Raw genomic sequence first — 25,532 nt, forward strand, 5'->3', positions numbered from 1 at the left:
AAAGCCAGCCTAAACTGCATTGTGAGACCTTGTCTCAAAAAGATGATGAAACAACAACAAAAAACAGATAAAAGTGTGCAAAGTCTTATATTCATGAAAATGAAAATAAACAGATCTAATAAATATATGTGATGCCCTTAATATAAAACCCCAATAGGCAGATCTCTGTCTAGATCTTGGGGCCTGTGTACAAACTTGTGGCAGTATTTATTTTGATCACCGTTTGCTTATTCGAGCCTCCTTCTGTGACCTGGTAAAAATAGATCAGAAACCCTGCAGGGGAAAACATATTTGTAGTTTGACATTGGACAGATGAGCGAAAGGTGCTAACAGAGCCATAAGTTCAATGTACAATGATACAAAAGTAAAATTGTTTATAGTTTGTCCGGTGGGGAAGTGAAACTCCAATATGATCCCTGCAACACTGTGTACATTCTGAAAACTTAATTAAATTCGTTGTCTCCGGGAGGTAGCAAAGGGAGGAACAGCAAACACTTTATGCAAGGTTTTTGCTCTCTTTGTTCTGCAGCAGTTAACTATGTTTTAAAAATTATTGTTTACTTTTCTCTTTCCCATTCAGGTTCTATTTATGAAATGTCTGGAAATGAATGCTGTTTTTCAACAGGAGAAGTGATTAAGATCACTGGCCTCAAAATTAAGAAGATTATAGCTGAAATTTGTGAAAATATTGAAAGTTGTGAATCTCCACAACCGTTTGAATTGCCTATGGACTTTCCAGGTATAGTGTTTTGCATTTGAAGAAGTATATTTTTGATAACTTTATCAATCCAACTGAAAACAATCAACAAGTAGAAGCGATGTTTTCCACTCTAATTCAGTGAATTAAAAAAACCTGAATTCTGGTACTTTGAATAAAGGACTCAAAGAAGACAAATATTTCATACATCTTAATTACACATTCTTTACCTAAGAATTTATCACTTTGTTTAATATATTTAGTAACTTTTTAAAGTCAAAATTTTAACCGATATGTAAAAACATAAAAAATTATACATATTGATATGGTAAAATATTTTGACATGTGTATACATTGTATAATGTTTAAACTACATTAAACAAATCCACCTTATCAAATATTTATTATTGATTTTATTTTTTTTATTTTGTTTTTGGTACTGTGAATCAAACTCATGACCTCACACTAGCCAGGCATGGACTTGGGCCACTGAGTCTAGGAATTAAGTAGGGAGATGTTAAAAGGTCCTGATAGGCCATTTGCATGAGGTACTCGTTTTATTTGGCTGAAGTTGTTTCTAGTCTTCAATCTTTCTTAAAGTTTGCAAGGTTAAGAATCACTGCTCTATGAGAAGCTTTCACTCAGTACTTTAGTTAGATGCAACAATTGCTTTTTGGTTGATAACTGTAGTTTTTCATCTCTTAGTTATGACATTTATTCCATTTCGTATGTAATCGAAACTATTTGTGGGCTTGTCTGACTGGCACTGTACACCTAATAGATAATGAGATTGCCAAAGATTCTGAATTTCGTTTATTAATTCCTATGGTGTTTAGGATACGATGTATATAAAAATATTTTCTGAGTGAAACTTACTGGAACCTTCTAGCAGAAGAAATGTTTCTTATCTGAGTAGCGAAAACACTTAGCTTTTGATTAAAGTCTGATTTGAGGGGTTGCCATTTTCTACCAATGGAACAAAAATTTTAAAAATATGTCTACCAATGAGTGTTGTAAAAATCAAGATTAATGGAAGAGTGAAGTTACTGATGGTGATTAGGGATATTGTCCTATAAAGAAGACTCCTGGATGGTGATAAAACAAAAAGGTCACAGACAGAGGAGAATTCTCTGTCAGTCTTAGAGGGAAAGGCAGAAATCATGACTATTTATACTTTTTACAACTCTCAATAGAAGCACATGAAAAAGAATACACTTGGAGTCCTTTGTAGGAAAGAGGATGCAGCTTATGACCATAATGTTACATGAAATAAATCAATATTTAAATACTGAATGGCTTCTATTATATGAGAAACCTAAAATATAAGTATATATCAAAATAAAGAATAGATAATATGAAATAGGGAGATAGATCTTTTGCAAAAGTCAAGGGCACCAAGAAATGGTGGGGGGAAGTAAAAAAATTAAGATGTGTTCTGTACAGGTATCACCTCCTCAAGAAGGGTGATGTAAGCCCACACTCATAAAAAAATTTCCATTTAAACTCCAACTAGATTTTAAATTCAAAAAATTCAGTTTTATTTTTTAAAACTTTGCTTTCTTTGCCTTATTATCCCAATTTCCTTTCACTACTGATTTCTAATTTCATGTGATAGTTGTCATAGGCCATATAATACTTGATGATTGAATTTTAAAATTTTTATTGAGACTTGTTTTATCAGCTGACTGCATCCTTACCAGGAACTGACCCTTTCAGTATTTTGCATTTGTCCATTCAGTTGGAGTTGGGTATTGCTTTCTCACAGGTCAGGTATAGGCTCATAAAAGCCCAATAGTTTTAGGACCTGGTGGATTCATTTTTCTTATGGGGGTGCCTTACTACAAGTAGAGCACTCTGCTGTATTTCAAAATTATCTCTACACTCCTTACGCTGCTAGAAGCTTGATGGTCATTTCTGGTGAGATTCACTATGAAAGATATACCAGTTTCCTGGAAGTATAACTCAAAGAAATATAATGGTCCTCCTACAATTCAGTGTCCTAAGGATTTTAACCTTCAAACTCATTCCCTCTGAGCCTCCAGTAATTTATACATTACAGTTCAGGGTTTTCTTCCACGGAGGTTTCTTCTCTGGTGTTCCTGCTGCAATGTGTTGCAATTTTCAGTATTGTTTGTGTTTCTCATTGAGGGCAACAGTGATTTGTCCTGCTATCAGGCTTTTGTGACAAATCTACAAAACAGTGTTGCTGGCTTTTATTGGGAGACACTGTGTTCATTTTGGGCTGTCCCTTTAAACTCAGACAAGCAGTTACAAATCCATGGTCAGCCTCTACTTTCTGTTCCTATAGCTTCTCAAAGTGAGTCACAATTAGGTGCTAAGGTCTTCTCGGTCTTTTCTGGCCATGCACTCCTTCTGGAGATCTGCACAGATCTATACATGTTTGAGATGTGTTAGTTCACTGTTTCTCCCTCTTGCTCTGAGCCACACAAGTTAACAGCTGGCTATCACTGTTTCTCACAACCTTTTCTGAAGAAAAGGTTTCCACATTGAACGATTTCCACACGAGGTCACATGAAGATAGCCATACAAGAACGTCCTTGCACGGAGCCCCACACTTGTTAAATAATGGTAGATTTGTGGGACTGAACTCAAAGAACTGCGACTCCTTTCTCCCTTCTTTAGTGATTTCCAAACATTTGATTTTCTATGGTTCTAGATTATTGGTTTTCGAGTCTACATTTGACCAGAAAGCAGAAGATTGGGGACACAACAAGTTAAAATGCTATTGTATTTGTTGCTCTTAGCAAGGTTCAGGCACTTTTCTTTAATAAATTCTCACCAGATTGATCAAAGGCTACAGTGCAGAGCTACTATCTGTTAATAAGTCCAGAATTATTCAAAAAAACTGATTTTTAAACTAATTTTCCCATTGCTTTTATGTAGGAGGCAATTTCTAGATGTCTATATTCCACAATTTTGTTGTCACAATTCTTTCTATGTTAAAATATGTAAGCATCAATCCTCAATTTCATAAAGTAATTCAAAAGTTTTAATGAAATCTTGGAAAGTTTGCTCAGAGTGACTTTTTACAAAGTGAAAACTTATTAAATACTAAATACCAGTTTTTGACCAAAAAATAATTTAATAGATGAAACTCCAGAAAATTCAAGTTGCAAAGACAATCAAGGAAAGAAACATACAGAGTTTTAGAAATATACTTTTAGGAATCAAAAAGGAAATGACTTTTTTTGCTATAATTGAATAGAGAATTAAATTTTCAATATGCATTACTGGTTGCATCCTATATATTGTTATATTTTCAAATGTCTCTTTTTTGTCACCCTCAAAAATGTTCAAATATATTAAAAGAAATAAAAAGCTATCATTTAGTTCTCTATGGGAAAACTGGTTTAGAAGGGCAATTTTTTTTTCAGAAGACATCTCTTTCAGCTGAGCTGTTTTATGAGGTGGAAAACATGTCATTCTGGCTAAACACAACAAAAATATATCTTGATACTTGGGAGTTGATTGCATTATCCCAGTAGATTGGTAAATCACATAATATTTGGTTTATAGTGAAGATCCAAATTTTTAGATCGCCGCCTGGAAAATTTATTCCTCCTTTGTAGTGTCATAAAGCATGAATAATAAATATCTCCTCTTTAGTCATGAAAATATTCCAGAAGAAAATGTTTCAATACATCTTTACGATGAACTTAGATTTCCTTTGCTCTCAAGCAGTGAGTTTACACTGTGTCTCTAAACTATATGATCAAGACACATCTATAAAACCACTGTTAAAATTACAAAGCTAGATGGCAGAAATTTTTCTTTTTGAATTTTTAGGCTCTACTTTATGAACTGTAGTACTAAGTAGAAATTCTGTTACCAGAGTCAGGGACTGTAAGAAACGTAGAAGTAAAACTTAGAGACAGAATTTCCTCTGCTGTATCACATTCAATTCATCCATATCACATACTCCAGTGAGGGACCAGGTGACCTGATGAATGTGTTCTGCATGAATTCATGTACATATAGGCTATGGGTACAATTCACATATTACAGACAAAGAGTTACTAAGAAGCTGAGTAATGTGTCTAAAGTTGTGCAGTGTGTTAGCTTTTAATTGCTGTGACAAAATACCTGAGACAAACAATTGAAGATGAAAAAAATATTTTGGTTTACAGTTTCAGAGGTTTCAGGTCAGCAGTCACTTGGCTCCATTCTTTCAGGCTTATAGCAAGGTAGAATATCCCGCCAGGGCCATGCCTACTGTGACCTCACTTCCTGTGCCAAGGCAGAATGTCCTGACAGCCCATCAAGACCTCACACACTATGACTTCACTTTTGTCCTTTGCCCTGACTCCTAAAAGTTATATCTTCACTCCATAGCACGCCAGGTTGCCAAACAAGCCTTTGGCAATGCCTCTAGCTAAGGCCAATTTTTTAATAGTTTTGTTCACAATTTATATACATAATATAAAATGCCCTAGTGAGCATTTGTCACATGAAACATTACCTCTAAAATTTACAACAAACTTCTCACCTGCTTTCTTGACCTTAGTGAATGAATGATTTAGAAAAATATTAAGAATAACTAATGATAAGAGTTAAATTGTAAGAGAAGTGCTTCAAAATGAAATTAAGGATGAATGACTAGAATTTATGAAGTATGCTCCTTTATGACTGCATGTCAAAAATACCTAACTCATTAGCAATTTTTAAAATTAGCTTTCCTGTTGTTTCATTTGGAGAATTATAAATTTAATAAGTATAATACATGTATTATTAAGTTGAATATATTCATTCATTGCATTTTTAATCAACACTTGAAAGGATTAACATTCTTATCTTAACCATATTATGATTATAGGTAATTTTTTGTTTAACTGAAACTTTTCTTTCTAAAAGAATCTGTGAAGAAAATGAGTATTACAAGTGTATTAATATATTTAATAGCTTCATAAAGAATAACATTTCTGTCTTCTAGTTTTGAAAGGCTTTGGTTAAAAGAAATAAGATGTAAGTGTAACTTTCTGTTTTTCATTTGGATATTATGATAAAACACGATTCAGAGCAGGCTACCTGGAGTGCCTTCTTTGTCCTTTAGAGAACTTTCTGTCCAAGAAACCAGGGTTATGCTTCCAAATTTTCTGGGTCAAATTCTCTTAAGGCACATTTTTCCCACTGTGCTCACTTAAGCAAAATGAGATCAGCTGGGCTTGAGATATTTTCCTACCAGGAAAATGATATTCTATACAAACAATGTAATAAAATGTGGATTAATCAACATGCAAAAGAAATTCGGGCTCTTGTAGTAATTTACAGTTCTACTTTTTGAGTTATTTATGTATGTCTTAGGCTTTGGATAACAATGATGTATGTTATCTGGAAGACACACAGACTGTAATTCTAAGTTAAGGTGATCTTTTTTCCAATCTATGTACAGTTTAACTTTAGCCCAGCCTTCTATCAGAAAGATCATTTTAAAATGAGCTATTCTGCATTCTCGTAGCATTAATATTTCATATCCACCTTCTAAGATCTGTTTCCTCACTCCTTGTTCTTACTATGTCTTTTCCTGCTGTATAATTCTTTTCAAAGCTCTTTATGATGTTATTTTGACAGTATCACCATGGAAGGACTATCATGAAAGCAGTCAGATTTCCCTGAAAAAACTGTGTGCTCAGGACTTTAATCCTTAATATTAACTAAGTATCAAGAGAACACATTACTGTGTTTATATTCAAAAACATTTCAGGGATTTAGAAGGTCTGCTTTATGAATGCAGGCAGAATTTTCATATTCTCCATGGCCCCATAAACCACATATGGTGTACCACCACCTCCCCTACTAGAACCATTCGCACCAGTGTGACACGTTTATCATAAGTCTGGAGCTGACAGTGATATGTCATCCCACTTAAAGTTCATAAGCCATTAGGGTTGAATCAGCGCTGTGCATGCCATGGGTTTTTATAAATACAGACTGACATGCAGCCCCTCTGCGGTGTCCTACAGAATGCTTTCACTTTCTTAAGAATTCTTTCTGCCATGTTTTTAACCTTATCTACTTCCTCGCCCTTGTAAGACTGATCTTTTTACTGTTTCCATATTTTTGCCTTTTCAAGAATGTCAGATAGTTGGAATCACACAATAATGCAGCCTAATACCTATTTAAAGTTCAACCATGGCTTTTCATGGCTTGATAAGTAATTTTATTTGGTGATGAATTAATATTCCAAGGTCTACAGTAACTGTAGTTTATCCATTCACTTTCTGAAGAATTTCCGGATTACTTCCAAATTTTGGCAATTAGTAATAAAATTGCCATTAACACAAGGAGAGAAGTAGATAAAAGCTCCTTTCAATTCCATAACTAGAGTGACCTAGCACCATATTTGGTATGTTTATTCACATTGTTTTCTAGTCTGATGTAAAACTATAACCAAAGATGTGTGATTTAATGTATTGAGAAAAAAGCTTGTTTCTGAAGAATTGCCTGGGTTTCTAAATACTCTTGAAGGCAAAATTTTACTCTCTGTATTTTATATGCATATTCCATAACTTGTTAAATTCATACCGAATATGATCAGTGATGCAATTTGTAATGTAATAAACAGCCTTTTACACTAAAGCTTTTATTGCAATTTTGAGTATACATAAATTTATTGATTCAGAAGTAAAAATGTTTTTAAAGTTCTTGATAGAAATCACATTCATTTGTCAATCTGCATTTCTACTAGGGAAAGTCAAGGGGACCAATTCTACTGATTTTTTAGGCTGGGGTTTAGTTTTATTTACCTCTCCCCTCTCTCATTTTTAAGCTAACAGCTTTATTGGAATATAACTTGCATGTATAAAATTCACCTGATGTAAGTACACATATTAATTTTTTTAGTATCATACACAGATATATTTAAAAATGAGACTATATATGGGCACAACTACTAATTTATAACCATTTAGAACATAGGAGGGTTGCATATTTATATACTTTACCTCCTTTATTTACTAACTTATTTATGAGCACTATAAAATTGCTCTTATTAAAATGAAGACAGCAGAGTATGGTGATGCATGCCTGTAATTTCAGCACTTCTGGAGGCTGGGACAGGGAGATCCCTGAGAGTTCAAGGCTGCCCCTGGGCTACAAAGTGAGTTCAAGGACAGTCTGAACTGCGCAGTGAACCCCTTTTCCAAAAAGACAAAAATAAATAAAATAAATGGAAGACATATTGAGTACCTGTATCAGCAAAGTTAACATTGTAAATATATCAGTTGTGTCTGAATTAATTCATAAATTCATCAGAATGATAACCATAATATTTATATTATAATAAATATTATTAGAATATTGAGCCATGAGGAAATAATTCTAATGTCCATTTTGGAAAGTAAAAAAACAAAAACACTCAAACAAGTATTTAAAAAATAAAACAAAACACTAGTCCTGCCAATAGTGAAGCTTAGCACAGCATAGTTATAATATATTATACTGTATGATATCAAAAATCCAACCTACACCAATGCATGACTTTAATAATGGCAGAAGTAGTTGTCATAGAAACATTACAGTAATACTTTTCATTTGACTCTAATGCTCACACACTTAAGTGTTTGTTTAGAGCTCAGAAAAATTTTTATTATACAGTATTTTTTTCTATTTGATAAAATCAGTGCTATGAATCTGGGATTAAAAATAATTAGTTAACTGTTCTGTTTAGGCATTAGTTTAGAAAATAATAGGTCAAATTGGGTCATCATCAAACTTACAAAACATAGCAAAAGAAAGCTAAAATGGATGGAAAAGTTGCATTTTAAGTAAAACTATTTTATGTCTGATTTGAAACAAATCTCAGATTATAAATATAATACAAATTATGAACAATGTATTTGATTACATAAATATAACTTTTATGTATTAGAGACTTTTAAAAGTGAAAGAAATTTTTCATACCAAGTGTGGAACCTGAGTATGTTTTAAGGACTCAGATACCACTAAAATTGAAAAACAACAAAATCAGTGAGTCTAGTAGAACCCTAAGAAAATAGGCAAAGAAAAGCTCAAGTGGTCCGTCACCCCATAGAAATTAACATGGACCCATCAATACAAATTAACAAAATAATTACAACTTTTCCACATATGTAATTAGTTCTACCTCTTTGATTTTGACAGTAAAGTTAGAAAGATAATGGTAAATTGTTTCTCTCAGGCCCAACTGAGGGGTAAACTGTTTTAATCCTTTGAAAACAAATTTGGTAATAGATTGACTTGCCCTTCTGAAAGCAGGTTTGATACATTCCAAGCACCATCTGTCAGTTAATGAGGAATATTTACTCTCTGCGTGTGCAGAGAGCGTGATTAATGACAGGGATATTCTGTGGCTTGGTCCTGCTGCCATGAAACACCATTTTCCAGTAACAGGGCCCTTCTAATGTTTAAGCTTTTAATTCCATGGTTCCACATATCAGAATAAACTCCGTAAAGAATTAATCACTTTAGAATTATTTGTAACAGCAAATTAATGAGATCAGCTTAACTACTTGATAATGTGGAAAAGTATAAATTCTGATAAATCTGGTACAGCATATTATTCAAACATTAAAATTATATTTGTGAAAAATACTTTAGCACATGGGATTTAATCACTGTTTAATTTAATCCAAATGAATGTGTACAGTCATGTTCCAATGTTGTTGAAAACAGTTCTATTTGTTTGAGTACTGAGATTGAAAAAAAGTAAAGCCAAGATTTTGGAAAGGGTATTTCAGTCCAGTGGGAAGATAAGTGACGTTATTGCAAATTTATTAAAAATTTTTACAGCATATATATGCATAGATATATGCATAGGCGCATATATGCATAGATACATAGGCACAGTATATGCATATATACTCATTATTTTGCCTCTTCCTCATACGAATAAAAATGTAGACTAAGGGAAACGTTAACATGGCTTAGCTCAGACAATCTTCTGAAAATTAAATACACTAAATGAGGGAAGAGGCGAGTGCTTACTGTAAAGCTTGGCACCCGGGAAACACTCCGTAAATCTGTTTTTATTCTTACTCTCTTTAAGCCGTTACAGGTGCCCCTGTTTCAGGAAACCTCCCTGGAACAGGCTGCTCACGTTCTCACTCCATCCCTGTCCTTCCTTCCCAGGTTAGAGTGGGTGGTGGAGCAGATGCAGGTTTTCACCGTGCATCGCGTTCCCTTCTTTCTCCGTTACTTTCTGTGTCTTGCTGTGAGCTCTCCGTGGGGAAGTCAGAGACGTGCATATCTAGAGCTGCTGGCCTACCGTGTATGAAGCACCGTTCATCTGCTGTGAAACAGGGTGTGTTTATCTTCCGGTGTAATGTGATCACTAGCAAGCCCGGCCCCTCTGCCTTTCCTGGGGCAGTCAGGTGGGAGTCACCTGCAGTGGTGCCCCTTGTACCAGGGCCTCGTCTCCAAGCCAGGTCCCCGGCGGGATTCCGGGGGCCCAGCGAGGCTGCACACATGGGATCCCTGGGGTGGCCACAGGGCGCCCAGGCACAGAGCCCAGCCATGAATTTCCATGCTACTTTCAAAATCATGTTCTTAACTTCACTTTTCCTATTTAGTAACATGAAACCCGAAGGATTTTCTTAGAAAAGGGTCATTTTTCTGTGCTGATGAATTTCGAAAAATAAGAATAAGAGAATCACTTTTCTTTATTATACACACACATATTATTGAAATCATAAGCCTTGGAACCTATTTAAAACTTATGATTGGATTGGAAAATTAGACCCTTCCTAATTTGAATCTAATGTAAACTGATTTCTAGTTGTTTTGTATAACTGTGGGCAGCAGATTCTTATTTAATTATGTATTTATGTATGTATTTTTGAATACTGCATGGCAAAACTCAGCAAATATGTCAGACAAAGCACAGTACAAGGAAACACGACAGCATATGTTGACAGTTACAGAAGAATTGCTGCTGTTTTCACCCTTCACACTGGAATAATTTTTTCAATATTTACCTCCCATGTGCGGAGAGGGAAACATATGGATCTTTACACAATTATAAGCACATACAGGTGGCTACTTAGGCACATTTAATTTGCAAGCAACAAAGATACTCAACAACACAACCTGCTCCTCAGACTCCCCACTCTTCCTGCTAACATTCCACTAGAAAATTGGAATCATTAAAATAGAGGGAGGGGACAGTCCTCCCTCAGTTGGTTTCAGGTACCTTTCAAAGTCATGAACACGGTGGCTTCAAAGATACTGAGGCATTTGGTTAATTCTTTTGTTCGTGGAGACTTCAGTAACTGTGCGTCACGTATGCCTACGATGACAAGAAGCACAATAATCGCACTGGAAATGCGAATGCATCTTTTGTTCTTCCTATCCAGTAATCTGCTCCTGGCAGATGTGAAGTCAAGGCGGTTAAAGTCTAAGTGTGTAACAAAGGATGGGGCAGAGAAACTCCCAAAAGTAACGGGAAAAACCTCCCCCAAAGGCAGCCCACTTACAGTCCTCACCTGAAACTTATTTCCGTTTTCAAACACTCAGGAAGAAAGTGTGGAAATTATCATTGCTGGGAAATTTTGCTGCATCTGGACCAGAGACTGAAAGGTGAATTTTAAATGGTTTGTTGTTTTTAAATTGTTCCAGACTGGAATATCCTGTATTTCTTTCTGATACTGAACTTCTAGTGCTCCCAGTTCTCCTGACTCTGTGGTCATCATGCACTAGCTTAAAATCCCAGAGTGAAGAAAACAAGATATTATTAGTTATCATTTTTAATTTTTATTTTTGCTTTTGAGTGGGTGCTTGCCATGCGTTAAGTACTGTGTGAGCATATGACTCATATTAAGTTACTTAATCATCATAACGAATTTACAAGGTAGGAGGTGTAATTTTTCATATTTCACAGGAGAGGATCTTGAAGTCCTGAGGATTTAAGTTTTAATTGACACAAAGAAGAAAGGGCAGGGCCCAGAACTGGATCCTAGGCCAGCAGAAAGGACAATGTCACTCCAGTCTCCTTAGTGGAGGGCTCCCCTTACTCTGAGAATTCCCCTTCTGGAAGTCACCTGGGCCCAGCAGCTGTAAATGTATGGCGTTTTGAAGATCGTCCTCACACAGTTCATCAAGAGGTTTGGGGACACGTTAGAGGTCTGTGGTGTTTCTGCCCAGACTTTAGGCCTCCCCAGTGTCCTCATAACACTGGAAATAGAGTTCCAAAGACTGGGAAGACCCCAGGACCTTTGTTCTCACCAAAGGCGTTCCTCTCCACCATAGGGAGGAACGAAACACATTCTCTTTCCTTGCCCTAGGTCTGCTACTCATTTCCACTGCTTGAGAAAAAGGCTCTCACCATAGACCAGTATATATGGCACATTTATATATTAACTGTAATTGTAACAAACCTGTAGGCATGGATTCAGATTATATTATTGAATATCAAGAGATTAACAAAATTATTAATGTAAATTTTTTCTTAAACATCCCAAACATGTTAGATACTGCAATCAGTCCTTTCAAAGTATTCAGATGTCATTGCACAGGAAATGTTTTTTGTTTTGTTTTTCCCTTGCAAAGATTTAACCAAAGAAGTTAAAAAAAAAACCTGAAAAGCTTTATGATATACTTTTCTACCTCCAGGTAAAATAGCTGTTACAGACTGTTCTGATTCAATTATTAATGTAAAGATATTTTATAGGAAGTCTACAGCCATGCTTTGACTGCCTGCCAAGCATTGAACACACTTTGTCATCTTTGACAGGTCCTCTTCCTTCTCAAATATTCAGCTAAATTTCTGTGCAACATTTTCTTATGCCAAACATTTTAATTGCTTTTTTTTTTGTCTTTGGAAACTTCTATGAAAAACATTGCATCATTCATTTGTCAATGATGTTCAATACTACCATAATTAACTCAGAATTCTGGAGAATATTCTCATAGTCCAGACTTTATTATTATTATTACAATTATTTTATATTCAAAAATTTTACCTTAGAATTTAAAGAGTTTTTACCGATGGAGTGTTTCACATACACCATTTCGATCTGAAACCTCTACAAGAACTAGGTTTGGAATAGTCTTGAAGAAGACATTTTTGGTAAGGTACCAATATATGAACTGACTTGGGAATACAACAAAATGCTATAAGAAATATGTGAAATGAGATATTTAATAAGCAAGGATATAATAACATGGCTGTTATGGAATTTGATGGCAGATCAAAAGACCAAAAGATAGGGGCTGGGGATTTAGCTCAGCGGCATAAGCACCTGCCTTGCAAGCAGGTGGTCGTGAGTTCGATCCCCGGTACCGATAAAAAAGAAAAAGACAAAAAAAAAAAAAAAAAAAAAAAAAAAGACCAAAAGACAGAAGAAGACATTCACAAAAGCAGCCAAGATGCACTTACCTACACAAATGGAGAGAACAGACTTCTGATCAGAACTACATAGCAGTAGGATTTGTTTCCAAACCTTCATTTGCTTCAGTCCTTTAGATGTTTTTAACATGCATCTCAAGTGTTTGTTTGAGATTGTGTTTGAAAAAGTTTGTGTCTATTCATCTTGCCTTTCCTTCTATCTCAAAGGCAAATTTCTTTATAAGAGTGAATATAAATTCATATTTTGACAACTTGAAGTGGTAAAGTTTTGGTCATATTTTGTATTTTAATAGGCAACACTAGAGCTGTCTTATCTCACAATCTGGCTGAAGGAAAGCTTCAAAAAGTCAATTCTCATTTTTGTTTTTGTTGACTGTGTCTGTATTGATATCATTCATAAGACACAGGATTTGCAGGAACTGTGTAAAGCCATTCACCCATTTTGTGATGGTCACTTTATTAAAAACCTGAACTAATGTCTTCTGGAAACCTGCTTATCTGACATAAGTACAGGTGAGACCAGCGCCAGACTTCTTCCTCCCTCTCAGTGAAATCAGTTCCTTAAGTTAGGCTTTAAAAATCATGTGTCCTCCTGCATCCCAAAGGGAGGAAGATCCCCTGCTTAAAAATCATCTCTGATAGCTTCAGTTTATGTCATCTCCTCAAAGGTTCACATCTTTATCCATAAAATATACCTGTTTCTTAAAGAGTTGCCACATATTGCTATTTTTAAAATAAAATTGCATCACATATGTAATGGCAAGGTATGCCAAGAAACTATTATTTGAATAATTCTAATTTTAATTGATATGGAGGATGACAAGAATTAGTAAGGGAAGTTCACCGCAAGATTTCTTATTTTAGATGGAAAAAATAGATTTGGAAGGAACTGGGAAAGCAGGCTAGTGGGGACAAGGGCTGTGTAATCTTCACAAAGATCGCATGCTAGGTAGAAGGTACATTGTTGGGGAATCTAATTTTTTCAGTTATTGTTGGGGGGGGCCATTGGTGAGGAGAAAGAAAAAAAGTAGCACAAACTCTCTGCTGAGCTGAATTCTGCACAGTGAGCCAGAAAATGATTGCTGGCCTTTTCTCACTGGGGCATTTGAGCAAGGCTGATCATGCAAAGAGGCCTAGTTTAGAGAACCAGAATGAACTTGCTCTTGTAAGCAGGTGGCCTTGTAAGTCCTAAGTGCAAGAAGGAGGTAGCCTGGCATGTGTGTGATCCAGTGTTTAGAGGTCAAAGCTCTGATATTGGAGAACCATGGATTTCATCTGTAAAAATTGTGGCCATTTCTGAATTTCTCAGTAACATTATTCATTTTACTGACCTGAAAAGATTATTGTGAAGATAAATGATTTATATGACAAATTGTTACAATTGCAAATTTCTAAACAAATTTCAGTTATTACTTTTTATTAATAATGATTGAAAAGCCTTAAGAACTGATAAAACTGCCTGGCAAGTGTGAGGTCCTGGGTTCAATTCCTGGTACCAAACCAAACCAAACCAAACCAAACAGAAATGGTTAAAAAGTATCAACTCTCAAACAAGTGTACAGGACTCGTAACCATATTACTAAGTTTTTGTTAGATCATTGAGCAAAACTGTTGAATGTCACTTTACATAAACTTTAATTTTGTAACCTGAACAACTATTTCTAAGATTACAATATGTAACTTATTAACTGGTGATTTCTTACCGTTTATTTTTCTATAATTCCGTTTTATTTCTACCTTTTTTTCTCCATGTATTTTTTGTTTCTTTCTCTTTAAATAAAAAAATATCAACTCTTTAAAAATCTAACAATTAAGGAAAAAACTTTAAAAGACTATATCCACTTATTAACCAGGTTTCAATGATTTAATTCATGGCATTTTATTTTGTAAATGACATGTTCTTTATGAACAATTTCTCCTAATTTAAAAATATTAATAAAGTTCATTTTAATAGCTAAATAAAAAAGCGGATTTCTTTTCTTAACATTTTTATAGATATTATGTGTTGGATTACTTTATAATAACCTTTGAGATTATTCAGTTCCTACAATGTATTTTGTTTTCCCTTAGAAAAATAGTATAGCATGTTTTCCTTAGTATTAAATCATTACACTCTATTTTGGTTATTTTTCTTTTATTGCTGAGACAAAATACCCAATGGCCAAAATAAATGAGGGAAAGGTTTATTTAGCTCACAGTTTGTGGAGGTTTAAGTCCCTAATCAGCTATTTTTAAGGCAGGATGATATGGCAGACGGGCAACAGTTCGTAGCAGCAGAAGACAGCAAAAGCAACAAGAGACAAAAGGAGAGGAGAGAGAGAGAGCAAGCCTCTTTCCCTCCCTGATGTTTTCAGGCCACCTGTCCCAGGGTGGTGTAGCACTTACACCCATATTCCCAGCCTTGGATCTCGAAACAATCACAAAATCTAGAAGCCCACCCCCATGACTGCATGAGGCTTTGGGACGGCCATCTAAACATAAACCGTAACACACTGTGAAAAATTTGGAAGGAGGATTGGAAAATTTAGCTGATCAGTCCTGTTGAGTTTTTAACCTATGTTTAATTTCTTTCATTGTGAAAGTGAATTTCCACTATGACATCATGTTTCCCTACTTTGTATGGCGTTGAGTAGCTGTTTATAGGTTGGTACTGTCTGATAATCTGCAATAGTATGTGAAGATACATTAATAAAATATTTCTCCTATATTCTGCCAGTTAGTATGCTAAACTGTTTACTGCATCATTTTCTAAGAGAAAATACACAGGTTCATAGATAACCTTTATCTGCAATAGAGACATCCAATAATATAGCACTGGAAAGAATGATTAACTTAAAATAGTAGTAACTCTGGGTTACAGGTTGTTTCAGCTTCATAATATTTTAGGTCTGTTATTACTTTGGGTAAGTTCAATCCCCCAAGAAGGACAATGCTGAATTAATTCTTCTGTGACTAACATCCTCAGTATAGCTTGGATGGAAATAAAGCTATATACTGCTACTTTTTTGAAATGCTGGGTAACTTTTTTAAACTTATTTTCCCAAAACTGCTGAATTTTCTGTACCCTAATAATAATTATGGGTTTTGAGAAATAAGTCTTCATTCCTGACAGATGAGATCAAACACACATTTGCATGTACACATGTACACATATTTATTTATTGTAAGAAATTGAATAATGCTTTTAGTTGGATTTTCCCTGATATAAGGCATAATAAAATAAGTGCCACAGGCCTGCCTGGCAAGTGAAAGGTCGTGAGTTCAATCCCTGGTTTAAAAAAAAAAAAAAATATATATATATATATATATATATATATACATATATATATATATATATATACATATATATATATATGAAATCCTTTCAAAGTAAACTATCCTTTTCCTTTCTGTCTTCAAGTGTACCATATAGTAGATGCGTGATTTCCAGTTTTCAAAGGTTCTCAGGACTCACTCTGACTAGTTTAACATTACTCACTTTTCCAAAGAGTTAACATCAACAAATAACTAAAATATATTTAAAGCAAGAATAAATATGGAAATAATTCACCAGTAAAGTGTTTTAATACTAATTTTAAATATACATAAATATATTATAATTTTGTTGATAGGTTGCTGCTTATAGATTAATTTAATTGGAATACATTTGTTTAGTAAACTAGTAAGTAATCTTTCCAAGATATGTCATTCCAAAAAGCCCTTTAAATATACTTTCTTAGAGGGCTTTAGTACATAATATTATCATAAATTTACCCTTTCTTTGAGAAATCTACTAGCTAAATTTTCCTTTGTTCTCATTTCCTACGGAATTGGTTAAAATCTATTCAGTAAATAAATTTCTGAAAGTGACACAAAATAGATGTGTCTACAGGAAGAGTAATTTAAACAGGAGAACCATCTAATTGTATTAGGGATTATGCTGATAGTATCAGAGAAAAAATTCAAATAGTGAAATTAATAAAAAAGTGCAATGGTGAAATTTTAAAGGCAAAAATAATAAATGAAAAGGAAAGAATGACAAATCACCCAGAGTACTTTATCCAAAGCAACTATATAACCTAATATTTTTCCAAGGAGTGTTATAAGTACCACAAATATAGACATATATTATGTCATGATTTATTAATGTTTCACCAATAATTTTATAATGAAAAAAGTGTGAAATTTTGCATGTCATACTTTCCTTTTAGAATTGTAATGCATGCAAACTTTCTGAGAAATTTTACATTAATTTAAAATGTGCAGATTTTTTTACCATGGTAAAATGCACATAACGAATTTATCATTTCAAGAATACAATTTATCGATATTTATTGCATTCACAATATTGTATAACAATTATTATTGTCTTTATAACTTTTAAATCATTAATTTGACTATGAATCAGTTTTCTTCTGGAGTACCTCTTGATTGTATTTAAATAATATAATCATGGAAAATTTAATATAATCCAATCTTCTCTCTTTAAAAAATGTTAACCTTTAGAGATTAAATGCTTTCCTTAAGAGTCTTTTGCAAGTAGAGACAGAGTTCATGGCATCTAGATTCCCCTTTTAAAGAACAGACATTTGCATTTAATTATATTTTCTTTTTTCCCCCTTTTTAAAAAAAATTATGTTGCCTGGTTAATGCCATGGTAATCTACAAACAGTATATTGACATTTTGACTAGAAGTCAGGATTAAAACAATTTTCTCTAATCTTGTAAAACTTAATCTTTTATTCCATTTGAAACCTCCACTGTACTTGTTTCATGGTTTAATACTGTGATTTAATACTGTTATGAGAATACTCATTCTAAGATCTCTCTTGATATATGGCATTCTGTTCTTAGGTCTCTTTAAGATCGTGGCTGATAAAACTCCCTACCTTACTATGGAGGAAATTACAAGAACAACCCAGATTGGACCCAGCAGACTAGGGCATCCTTGCTTCTATCATCAGAAGGATGTAAAACTGGAGAATCTCACCATAAAACAGGGTGAACAAATCACGCTCAACTCAATTGAAGACATTAATGGAGAGTTAATGGTGAACTGCGTCATAGTAAGGAACCATCAAAATCACTCATTTACGTTGCCTGTGACACAAGAAGGAGAATTCTATGAATGTGAAGATGAACATATTTACACATTAAAAGAAATAGTTGAATGGAAGATCCCCAAGAATAGAACCCGAACTGTGAAACTTACAGATTTCGCAGATAAGTGGGACTGGACAAACCCATTCCCTAGAGACTTTTACGGTGCTTTGATTCTCAAGCCTATCTATGAAATACAAGGTGTAATGAAATGTGAGTATCCACTGAAAAAGGGGTTCTGTGAACATGGTTATTGTGGGATTGAGGGAAAGGAAGGTTTTGTGCCCAAAGAATGGGATTCTGATATATTCATTAAATTTTCCAGACTTAGATTTTTGATCTATACAAAAGCAAGCTACACATCTCTTGCAAGAATTTATTTGAATAGTAATATGTATATGACTATTAGAAGCTGTTTGGTGTTATCAAACATTTGTAAGGTTCTATAACTGTGAGGTGCAAAAAGATTAAAGTAGCAATCTTTTTATTATTACTTGTTAAACATGGTTAGAAAAGATCTTATTTTTAGACGAGGGAATATTGGGTTATAAAGAGATTTTCTTATGTGCGTGCGGTAAGAAAATGATTCAGGATGCAGCTTTTCTAGTAAATCCTTTTACATTTTTAAAGTTTCTATTCATGCATGTTTGGAGCAGAGATAGCTTGTATTCCTTGTATCGAGTCGGTGTATTTACATAATAGATCTTCATTCCTGTTCTCACCCCTTTCCTTCTCTTCCCTCTATCTCTTAATCCTTTTTGAATTGGAGAAAGATCTGTCTCCCTACTTTCTACTATTTGTTTTTATCTTGCTCTTGGGTTTCTCCTATTAGCGAAACCATGGGATATTTGAGTGTCAGGTTTATTTCATTTAACATCATAGTCTCAGAATGCATGCATTTTCTTATGAATGACTCAAGTTTGTCTCATAGCAGAGCAGTACTCCACTCTGTGCATGTGTGTGTGAGTGTGTGTGTGTGTGTGTGTGTGTGTGTGTGTATGGATAGATAGATAGATAGATAGATAGATAGATAGATAGATAGATAGATAGCATACTTTCTGTATCCATGCATCTGTTGATGGACATACAGCTACTTCCAAGATTTAGCTATTATAAATTGTGCTACTACAAGTATGAATTCTTTCATTGAGTTCTTTTATTTTATAACAACCTTTTTCCTCTCTTACACATTTCTGGTCAAACTCTCACTGACTTAAGGAAAATGATGTCATACATTCATTTTGTGAGTGTGTTTGCTTTAATTTGCAATCTTCATTGAATTTTTCGTATTCCAAATTTGGAATGCTTGGACAGAGCATTGTTACACCAAATGTATTAGTGCTTTGAATTTTCAAGATTATGGCACATAAGTGTGGTAGTTAGGGGAGCAAAGAGCTCAGAACTTGGACCAAAAGTAATAAATTCTAATTTTGGGTCCATAACTTTATAAGTAGTGACTTTGTGTGAGCTGCTTAAACTCTTTTTGTCTATGCAAAGGAGATAATGGTGTATCTTTTGCTTACCTCTTAGAGTTGTTTTCTGAGAGTGAAATAAAGTTTTATTAAGACATCATATATAACCTTGAGAACATGAAGCCATATATAATAAGCAATTATAAATTATCTGGTCCAAAGTCATCTTCTTATATATCTCAAAATCTGTTTTATTCCTGTTTCCATCATTATTGTTGGTTAGTTAACAATTATAAAAAGAAAAACGATGTAAATTTTGGTAGGTTTTAGAATTGTGTGTTAAATCACAATAAAATATTTAATGAGAAATTTGATCAATTCATTTTGAACTTGATTATATAGTAAGTTCCACTCACCATATCCACTCACAATTTTTTTTTGTCTTTTTCATTTTTTATCAGTACCAGGGATCAAACTCACGGCCCTCTGCTTGCAAGGCAGGTGCTTATGCCGCTGAGCTAAATCCCCAACCCCATCCACTCACAATTTTTAATAGTACAAAAATCTTGAGGACATAGCAAATTTTAGACCTCTTATTTGTGTTTTGTTAGGTATTCTAAAATATTCAACTGAAATGATATTTCTCAGTTTTTATAAATAGTAAGTAGTATTTTATTATTTTACAAGCTTTCGGTTTTCTAAAACTATTATCATCTTATACCTATCACATGACTGCAAATGAAAGTATATCCTTGCACACGGGCAAGATGGTTACAGTTTCCAACGAATTTTGATTAAGGATCAAATCTTGAGGGATGAGGAGATAGATGTAAGCATGCAGGACAGGTTGGGAACAGGCCTGGCAGCTTGGGGGTGAGCAAGATTGGAGCTACCCTGCAGCTGATAATGAACACAATGGAAGGGTGGATTGAGGTAAATATGCCAATATTCAAGCGAGGGTGCCATCAACCACAAGGTCTTGACATCTCTTCAAAAAGACTAAAAACTCCCAATCAAAAGAGTAGAGAAGAAGCACAAATGTCATCAGGGTCTGTGGCAGGATATTGGAGGTGTGTACAGCACACACATCAGTGGGAAAGACAGAAGAGCACAGTTGGGCTTGTATTTAACATACCCAATCAGCAGGAATTGGAAGTCTATTGGAAGGAAAATCTAGCCAGCCCTTTCCCAGCCAGCAGGTTGATTGATCAACCTGCTGTATGAAGATGCAAGTTAGTAAAAATAAACATCAAAAGAACAGGTTAAAGTTAAATAGAGGAAATATGATTTGCTGCTAAATCGAGATCCCAGATGACAGCTTCTGGTTGGAATATAAATCCCTAATTTCCATTCTTTATAAAGTTAAATTTTCATTTTCATTTTTCTGGATATTTAAGTTTTTAAGGTTTCTTTTATGTATTTGTCTTTATTGTTGCAAGACCTGGGCACAAATGCTAAGGGAGAGTGGTTCCCAGGGGCACTGACCAGGGGCGGAGGGAGAAATCTTCCCCGAGCTTTTAAAAAGAAAAAAAAAAAATTTAAAAAATGTTCGTGATGTAGACAGTTTTCTTGAACGTATAAATGCATGCTACATTTGAACCAATTGTACTTTAGATTTTTCTTTCTTAAACTGAAGATTCAAGCACACTTTGAAATCAAAGAACATTGGAAGTTTGCTTTCCACGGGCCTCTTGATTCAGGTGTGGTGTAAATTTGCCTTGGCTCGAGTCCTTTCTTTCTAAAGAGACAATAGTAAGAATAAACCTGAGTGGGGATAGGCAGTTTTATAGAAATCGTAAGAGAAGCAAGAGATGAAAATGACTGAAGATTACGGGAAGCTTTGAAATATTGATTTACTCAGAAGATAACATGGCAAAGAAGGGAAACTGACTAAAAGACTGTTTACTCTTATGACTAGTTTTACTGTGTTAGTGACAAGCTAGTTTCTATTTAACAAAGAAACAGAGTCTTTAAATGAAATATTTGTTTCCCAAGTCTTGATCAAATCCCATTATATACCAGAATCCCAATGACCCAAATCACATATTTAGTGATTTTTTAAAAAATTATGCTTCAGGGGTTGGGGATTTAGCTCAGCGGCATAAGCGCCTGCCTTGCAAGCAGGCAGTCGTGAGTTCAATCCCTGATACCGATAAAAAGGAAAAAGACCAAAAAAAAAATTTTTATTCTTCTCTAGAAAATAACAATCCAACACCATTAATAACTTGTCTCATGAGTCATTTCATGATGTGTTTATGCTTTTCATAAGAAAATAAAACTCATATTCCTATAGCAAATGGAATACATAATACTTGCAATTAAAATATATATTCAGCTATTTAAATTTGTTTCATAAAAAAGAGGTCCTGGCCATTAAGGCTTTTTAAGTAGTGCTTAGTTTTTACATGTAGATCAATAATTACTGCTGAAATTTTTGGTACTACATAGGCATTTTCCTTTTCTTTTAGGAGAAAAGCCTCATTTCTGTGCAAAATTTAAGAGTACAATCTTTGCTCAGACATAAAAAATTAACTCATTTTATAAGCAAAGACCTAAAAATCATACAGGTGAATCATACACTCAGGTTATATCCAAATATTATACATTAGGTGATTAAACCCTTGCAGAAAAATAGTGTTCTAAGACTTCTTTTATCTGTTTTTAAAAAAATAATTTTTAAATTTATCAAAACAAAAGCCAAAGAGTAGTGAAATGATTTATTAGCAAAATTGTCTTCAAATCTTGTGCACTTAACCACTCACACATTTTCTCCAGATTGTGCTATGCCAAGGTAAATCTTTTCAATGAGTTCCCCTACTTCCTGGTATTTGTATTCACATTTCCAAATAATAGGTTCAGGCTGTTTTTCAAACCACAGTCTTTGGTAGTAACTGCTGATTTTCCCACATGATCATAAATATGTAATTCTCTTATATTTCTAGTTCTCTCTCCCCAATATATAGTAAGTCACGATTGAGTATTAGCATTTTAATTATTGTGATGATTCACTCCTGAATCAAGAGATGTATAATTGTTTTTCTCTAATGATCTCCTCATAATTTTCTTTGCTGGGATTTCTTCAGTTCCCTCCAACATAGTTGTGAAAAAAAGTCACACACTTCCAGGAGAACATGGCAGACAGATAACAGCAACTACCGGAGGCTCTCTGAAAAACTAGGCTCAGAAGCCAGGTATGGTGCGGACTAAAGAGACATAAGCAGGTGGAGTTATGCTCTGCTGACTCAGGAACGAACTCGGCTGAGAGAAACCAACTTGGAATGCAGTCCTGGTGCTAAAACAGGAACAGAAAAGTCTCGCTGCTGAGGCTGGACCCTGCGCCATTGGAAGCCGCGATTTGGGTTTCCCGCCGCGCGGTGGCTGGCTGCCTCTACATCAGCTCGGCAAGGAGAGAGACGCGCGGAAACTCTGAGAACGGGAGTCTGCGAACGGAGTCGAAAACAGGACGAGCAGGGAGGCATGTTCTGACTTGTGGCGAGGTGAATGAGAGAAACTGACACTCCACCACAGTTTGACTCCAGCGGACTTTCTGGGCCCGAGCAGTCCTGCGGGAGCAGGGCGCGGTGGTGACTCCAGCCACACATTCCCCTCTCGGGCGGGATTGGTGAAAAGTGCCTGGCCTGCGTGACGCTGCCGGCGGACCCCGTAGGCTGGCCCAACCCAGATCCCAGAGCCTGACGGAGGCCGGGAGGGGCGGGCCCCCGCGTAGGCTGCCTGGTGCACAGCGGTGAGTGGGAACACCTAACCGGCGCAATTCGATCAGGCTGTGGCTGACAGGGAGAGAAGCTGGACCTCTCATATAAGCTTGCATATATAAGGAACAGAGAATATGGGAAGAGGCAGCAACAAGAAAGGCTCCTCGGCCCCCAATTCTGAGAAACAGGCAATAGCGGACACCACACCAATACACATAAAGCACCATATAGAGAGACTCATAGACCAATTCAGGAATGAAGTTATCAACGACCTGAAGGAGAAGTATGCAAAATAGTTAGAGAAATGCTAAGCCCCACCCAAGAAAAAACAGATGGTGGAATGGAAGAACAGAAAAAGAGGGGAGAATTGTTTGATGGAGAAAACAGGGAAAGCATAGAATACGTGAAGCAGGTTCAAAGGGACTACCAAGAAACTAAGAAGTCTATAGAAGACTGGCATAACAGCTTGAAAGAAACTAAGGACAGACTATCTGAACTGGAGGGCAGAATTGTAATATGGGAGAATGAAATGAAAAACTTCTTAAAAATAACAAAGAAACAAACAGCAATAATACAAAGACAAGAAGATGATAAGAGGATCCATAACTTAAGGATTAAGAACATAAAAGAAGAAGTAGGGACACAAACAAATGAACTACAAAAGCTACTCACAGAAATAATCCAGGAGAATTTTCCTAATTTAGCAAAAGGTAAAGATACTCAGATGTATGAGGCATACAGGACCCCAGCTACCTACAACCCAAATAGAGCAACACCCAGGCATATAATAATAAAAATTCCAGAAATTCAATACAAGAACAGAATATTAAAAGCTGTCAGAGACAAGAAACAGACCACTTACAAGGGAGCACCCATCAGAATTACAGCAGATTTCTCTGCACAAACCATCAAATCACGAAGAGCGTGGGGGGAAATAATTCAAGCTTTGAAAGATAATAATCTCCAGCCAAGATTGAGATATCCTGCACAACTGTCCCTGGAAATTGATGGGAAAACAAGGTGCTTCCAGGATAAAGAGGAACTGGGGGAATTTGCAACCACCAATTCAACTCTACAGAGAGTATTGCAGGATATTCTAAAAAAAGAAAAATACAAAGAATCCAGAAATAGTGGAGGCCACGACTAATGGAGCAGAGAATAAAGTGAAGAAGACAAACTGACAGCTACTGACAGAATAAGAGCTCAACAAAAATGAGGCAGAGAAGATTGGATGATAGGAACAGCTATTTTGGAGAAAATGACATCTTAATAGGTAGTACTAATTTAGTATCATCTTGTTTTGAAGTCTCATCTAGCTTTTGTCCTTCTGTCTCCAATGGTCTAAATAGGTTGTATCTTGCTGGATTTTATTATGTACAATAGTATAAGCAAAAACCTTTTAAAGACAAGGAGATTATACAGAAACCATTATTCATTTTCTGTTAGTCGATTCTAAATACTCTGTAATGCTGTCATTCTCTTGAATGGTTTTACATTGTTTGGTATACTTAATGCTACAGTATACGAAGTTGTACTCAAGGATTTCAAGGAAAGAGACAATATGGTAACTACTTTTAGGTCAGGATTATCTGGTGGTGAAACACTATTCTGCTTAAATGGTTATGTTTTGATCTGTGCTGTTTCGTTGTTATGCCCTCTTTTATCTCAATCTCCACTCCATTATTTACTTTTTTAATACTTTTTTTAAAATTTTTATCCTTTTAATTAAAGGGAAAAAATAGCAGGATATATTATAGTAACCCACTTTGACTTTCCATTACCTCGATTTAAAGCCCTGTGTTACTCTCACCATCTGGTTTTTAACTGATGTTCCCCTATTCTGTTTTGCTGGATAGTATCAGGTTCGAAAATTTAGGCATCAGCTGTGAAGATAATGAGATTCATTATAACGCCCATTCTCGTTGACTTTTATCTACTTTTGAAGACCTACAATGTCTCCAATGGTTTGGCTTTGTCAGTTTTGTTCTTTACTGTTTTGTTCAATTGTATTATAACTAATGGTGTAGGCAATTCTATTAGAGATAGCGGGAGGCATTATGGTAACCATTGTTGATTACCTTGTGTTATGTTTTCACATTATCTATTATGTCCACCCTTTTGATTTGACCGATTCTGTTCTGTTATGTCACATTTGGTTTTACTCTCTTCCAAAAAAGTAATAAGAACCGTGAGAGCAATGAAACCCAAAATGTGTAATAGTCATTGTACAAAAGAGAGGAAAAGAAAGTGCTCTAAACTATATAACTGCATGTATATTTAAGTGTATAAGA

The 25,532-nt window shown here is 35.0% G+C and overlaps 1 protein-coding gene across 3 annotated transcripts in view; it reads left to right on the plus strand.

The window, feature by feature from the left end:
* Themis (thymocyte selection associated) overlaps positions 1-25,532 on the plus strand; it is a 169,176-nt gene that overhangs the window by 36,429 nt on the left and 107,215 nt on the right. For 2 of the 3 annotated variants that reach the window (XM_063232884.1, XM_063232883.1), the window contains exons 2-4: positions 581-739; positions 11,207-11,269; positions 17,871-18,329. In XM_063232884.1, the coding sequence (XP_063088954.1) occupies positions 581-739; positions 11,207-11,269; positions 17,871-18,329 (681 nt within the window). The remainder of the gene's footprint in view (positions 1-580; positions 740-11,206; positions 11,270-17,870; positions 18,330-25,532) is intronic. The other variant, XM_013151126.3, reaches the window with a different exon arrangement.

The sequence above is a fragment of the Cavia porcellus genome, unplaced genomic scaffold, assembly GCF_034190915.1.
Source record: "Cavia porcellus strain 051 isolate PalLab524CR breed Dunkin Hartley unplaced genomic scaffold, mCavPor4.1 scaffold_22, whole genome shotgun sequence".
NCBI lineage: Eukaryota > Metazoa > Chordata > Mammalia > Rodentia > Caviidae > Cavia > Cavia porcellus.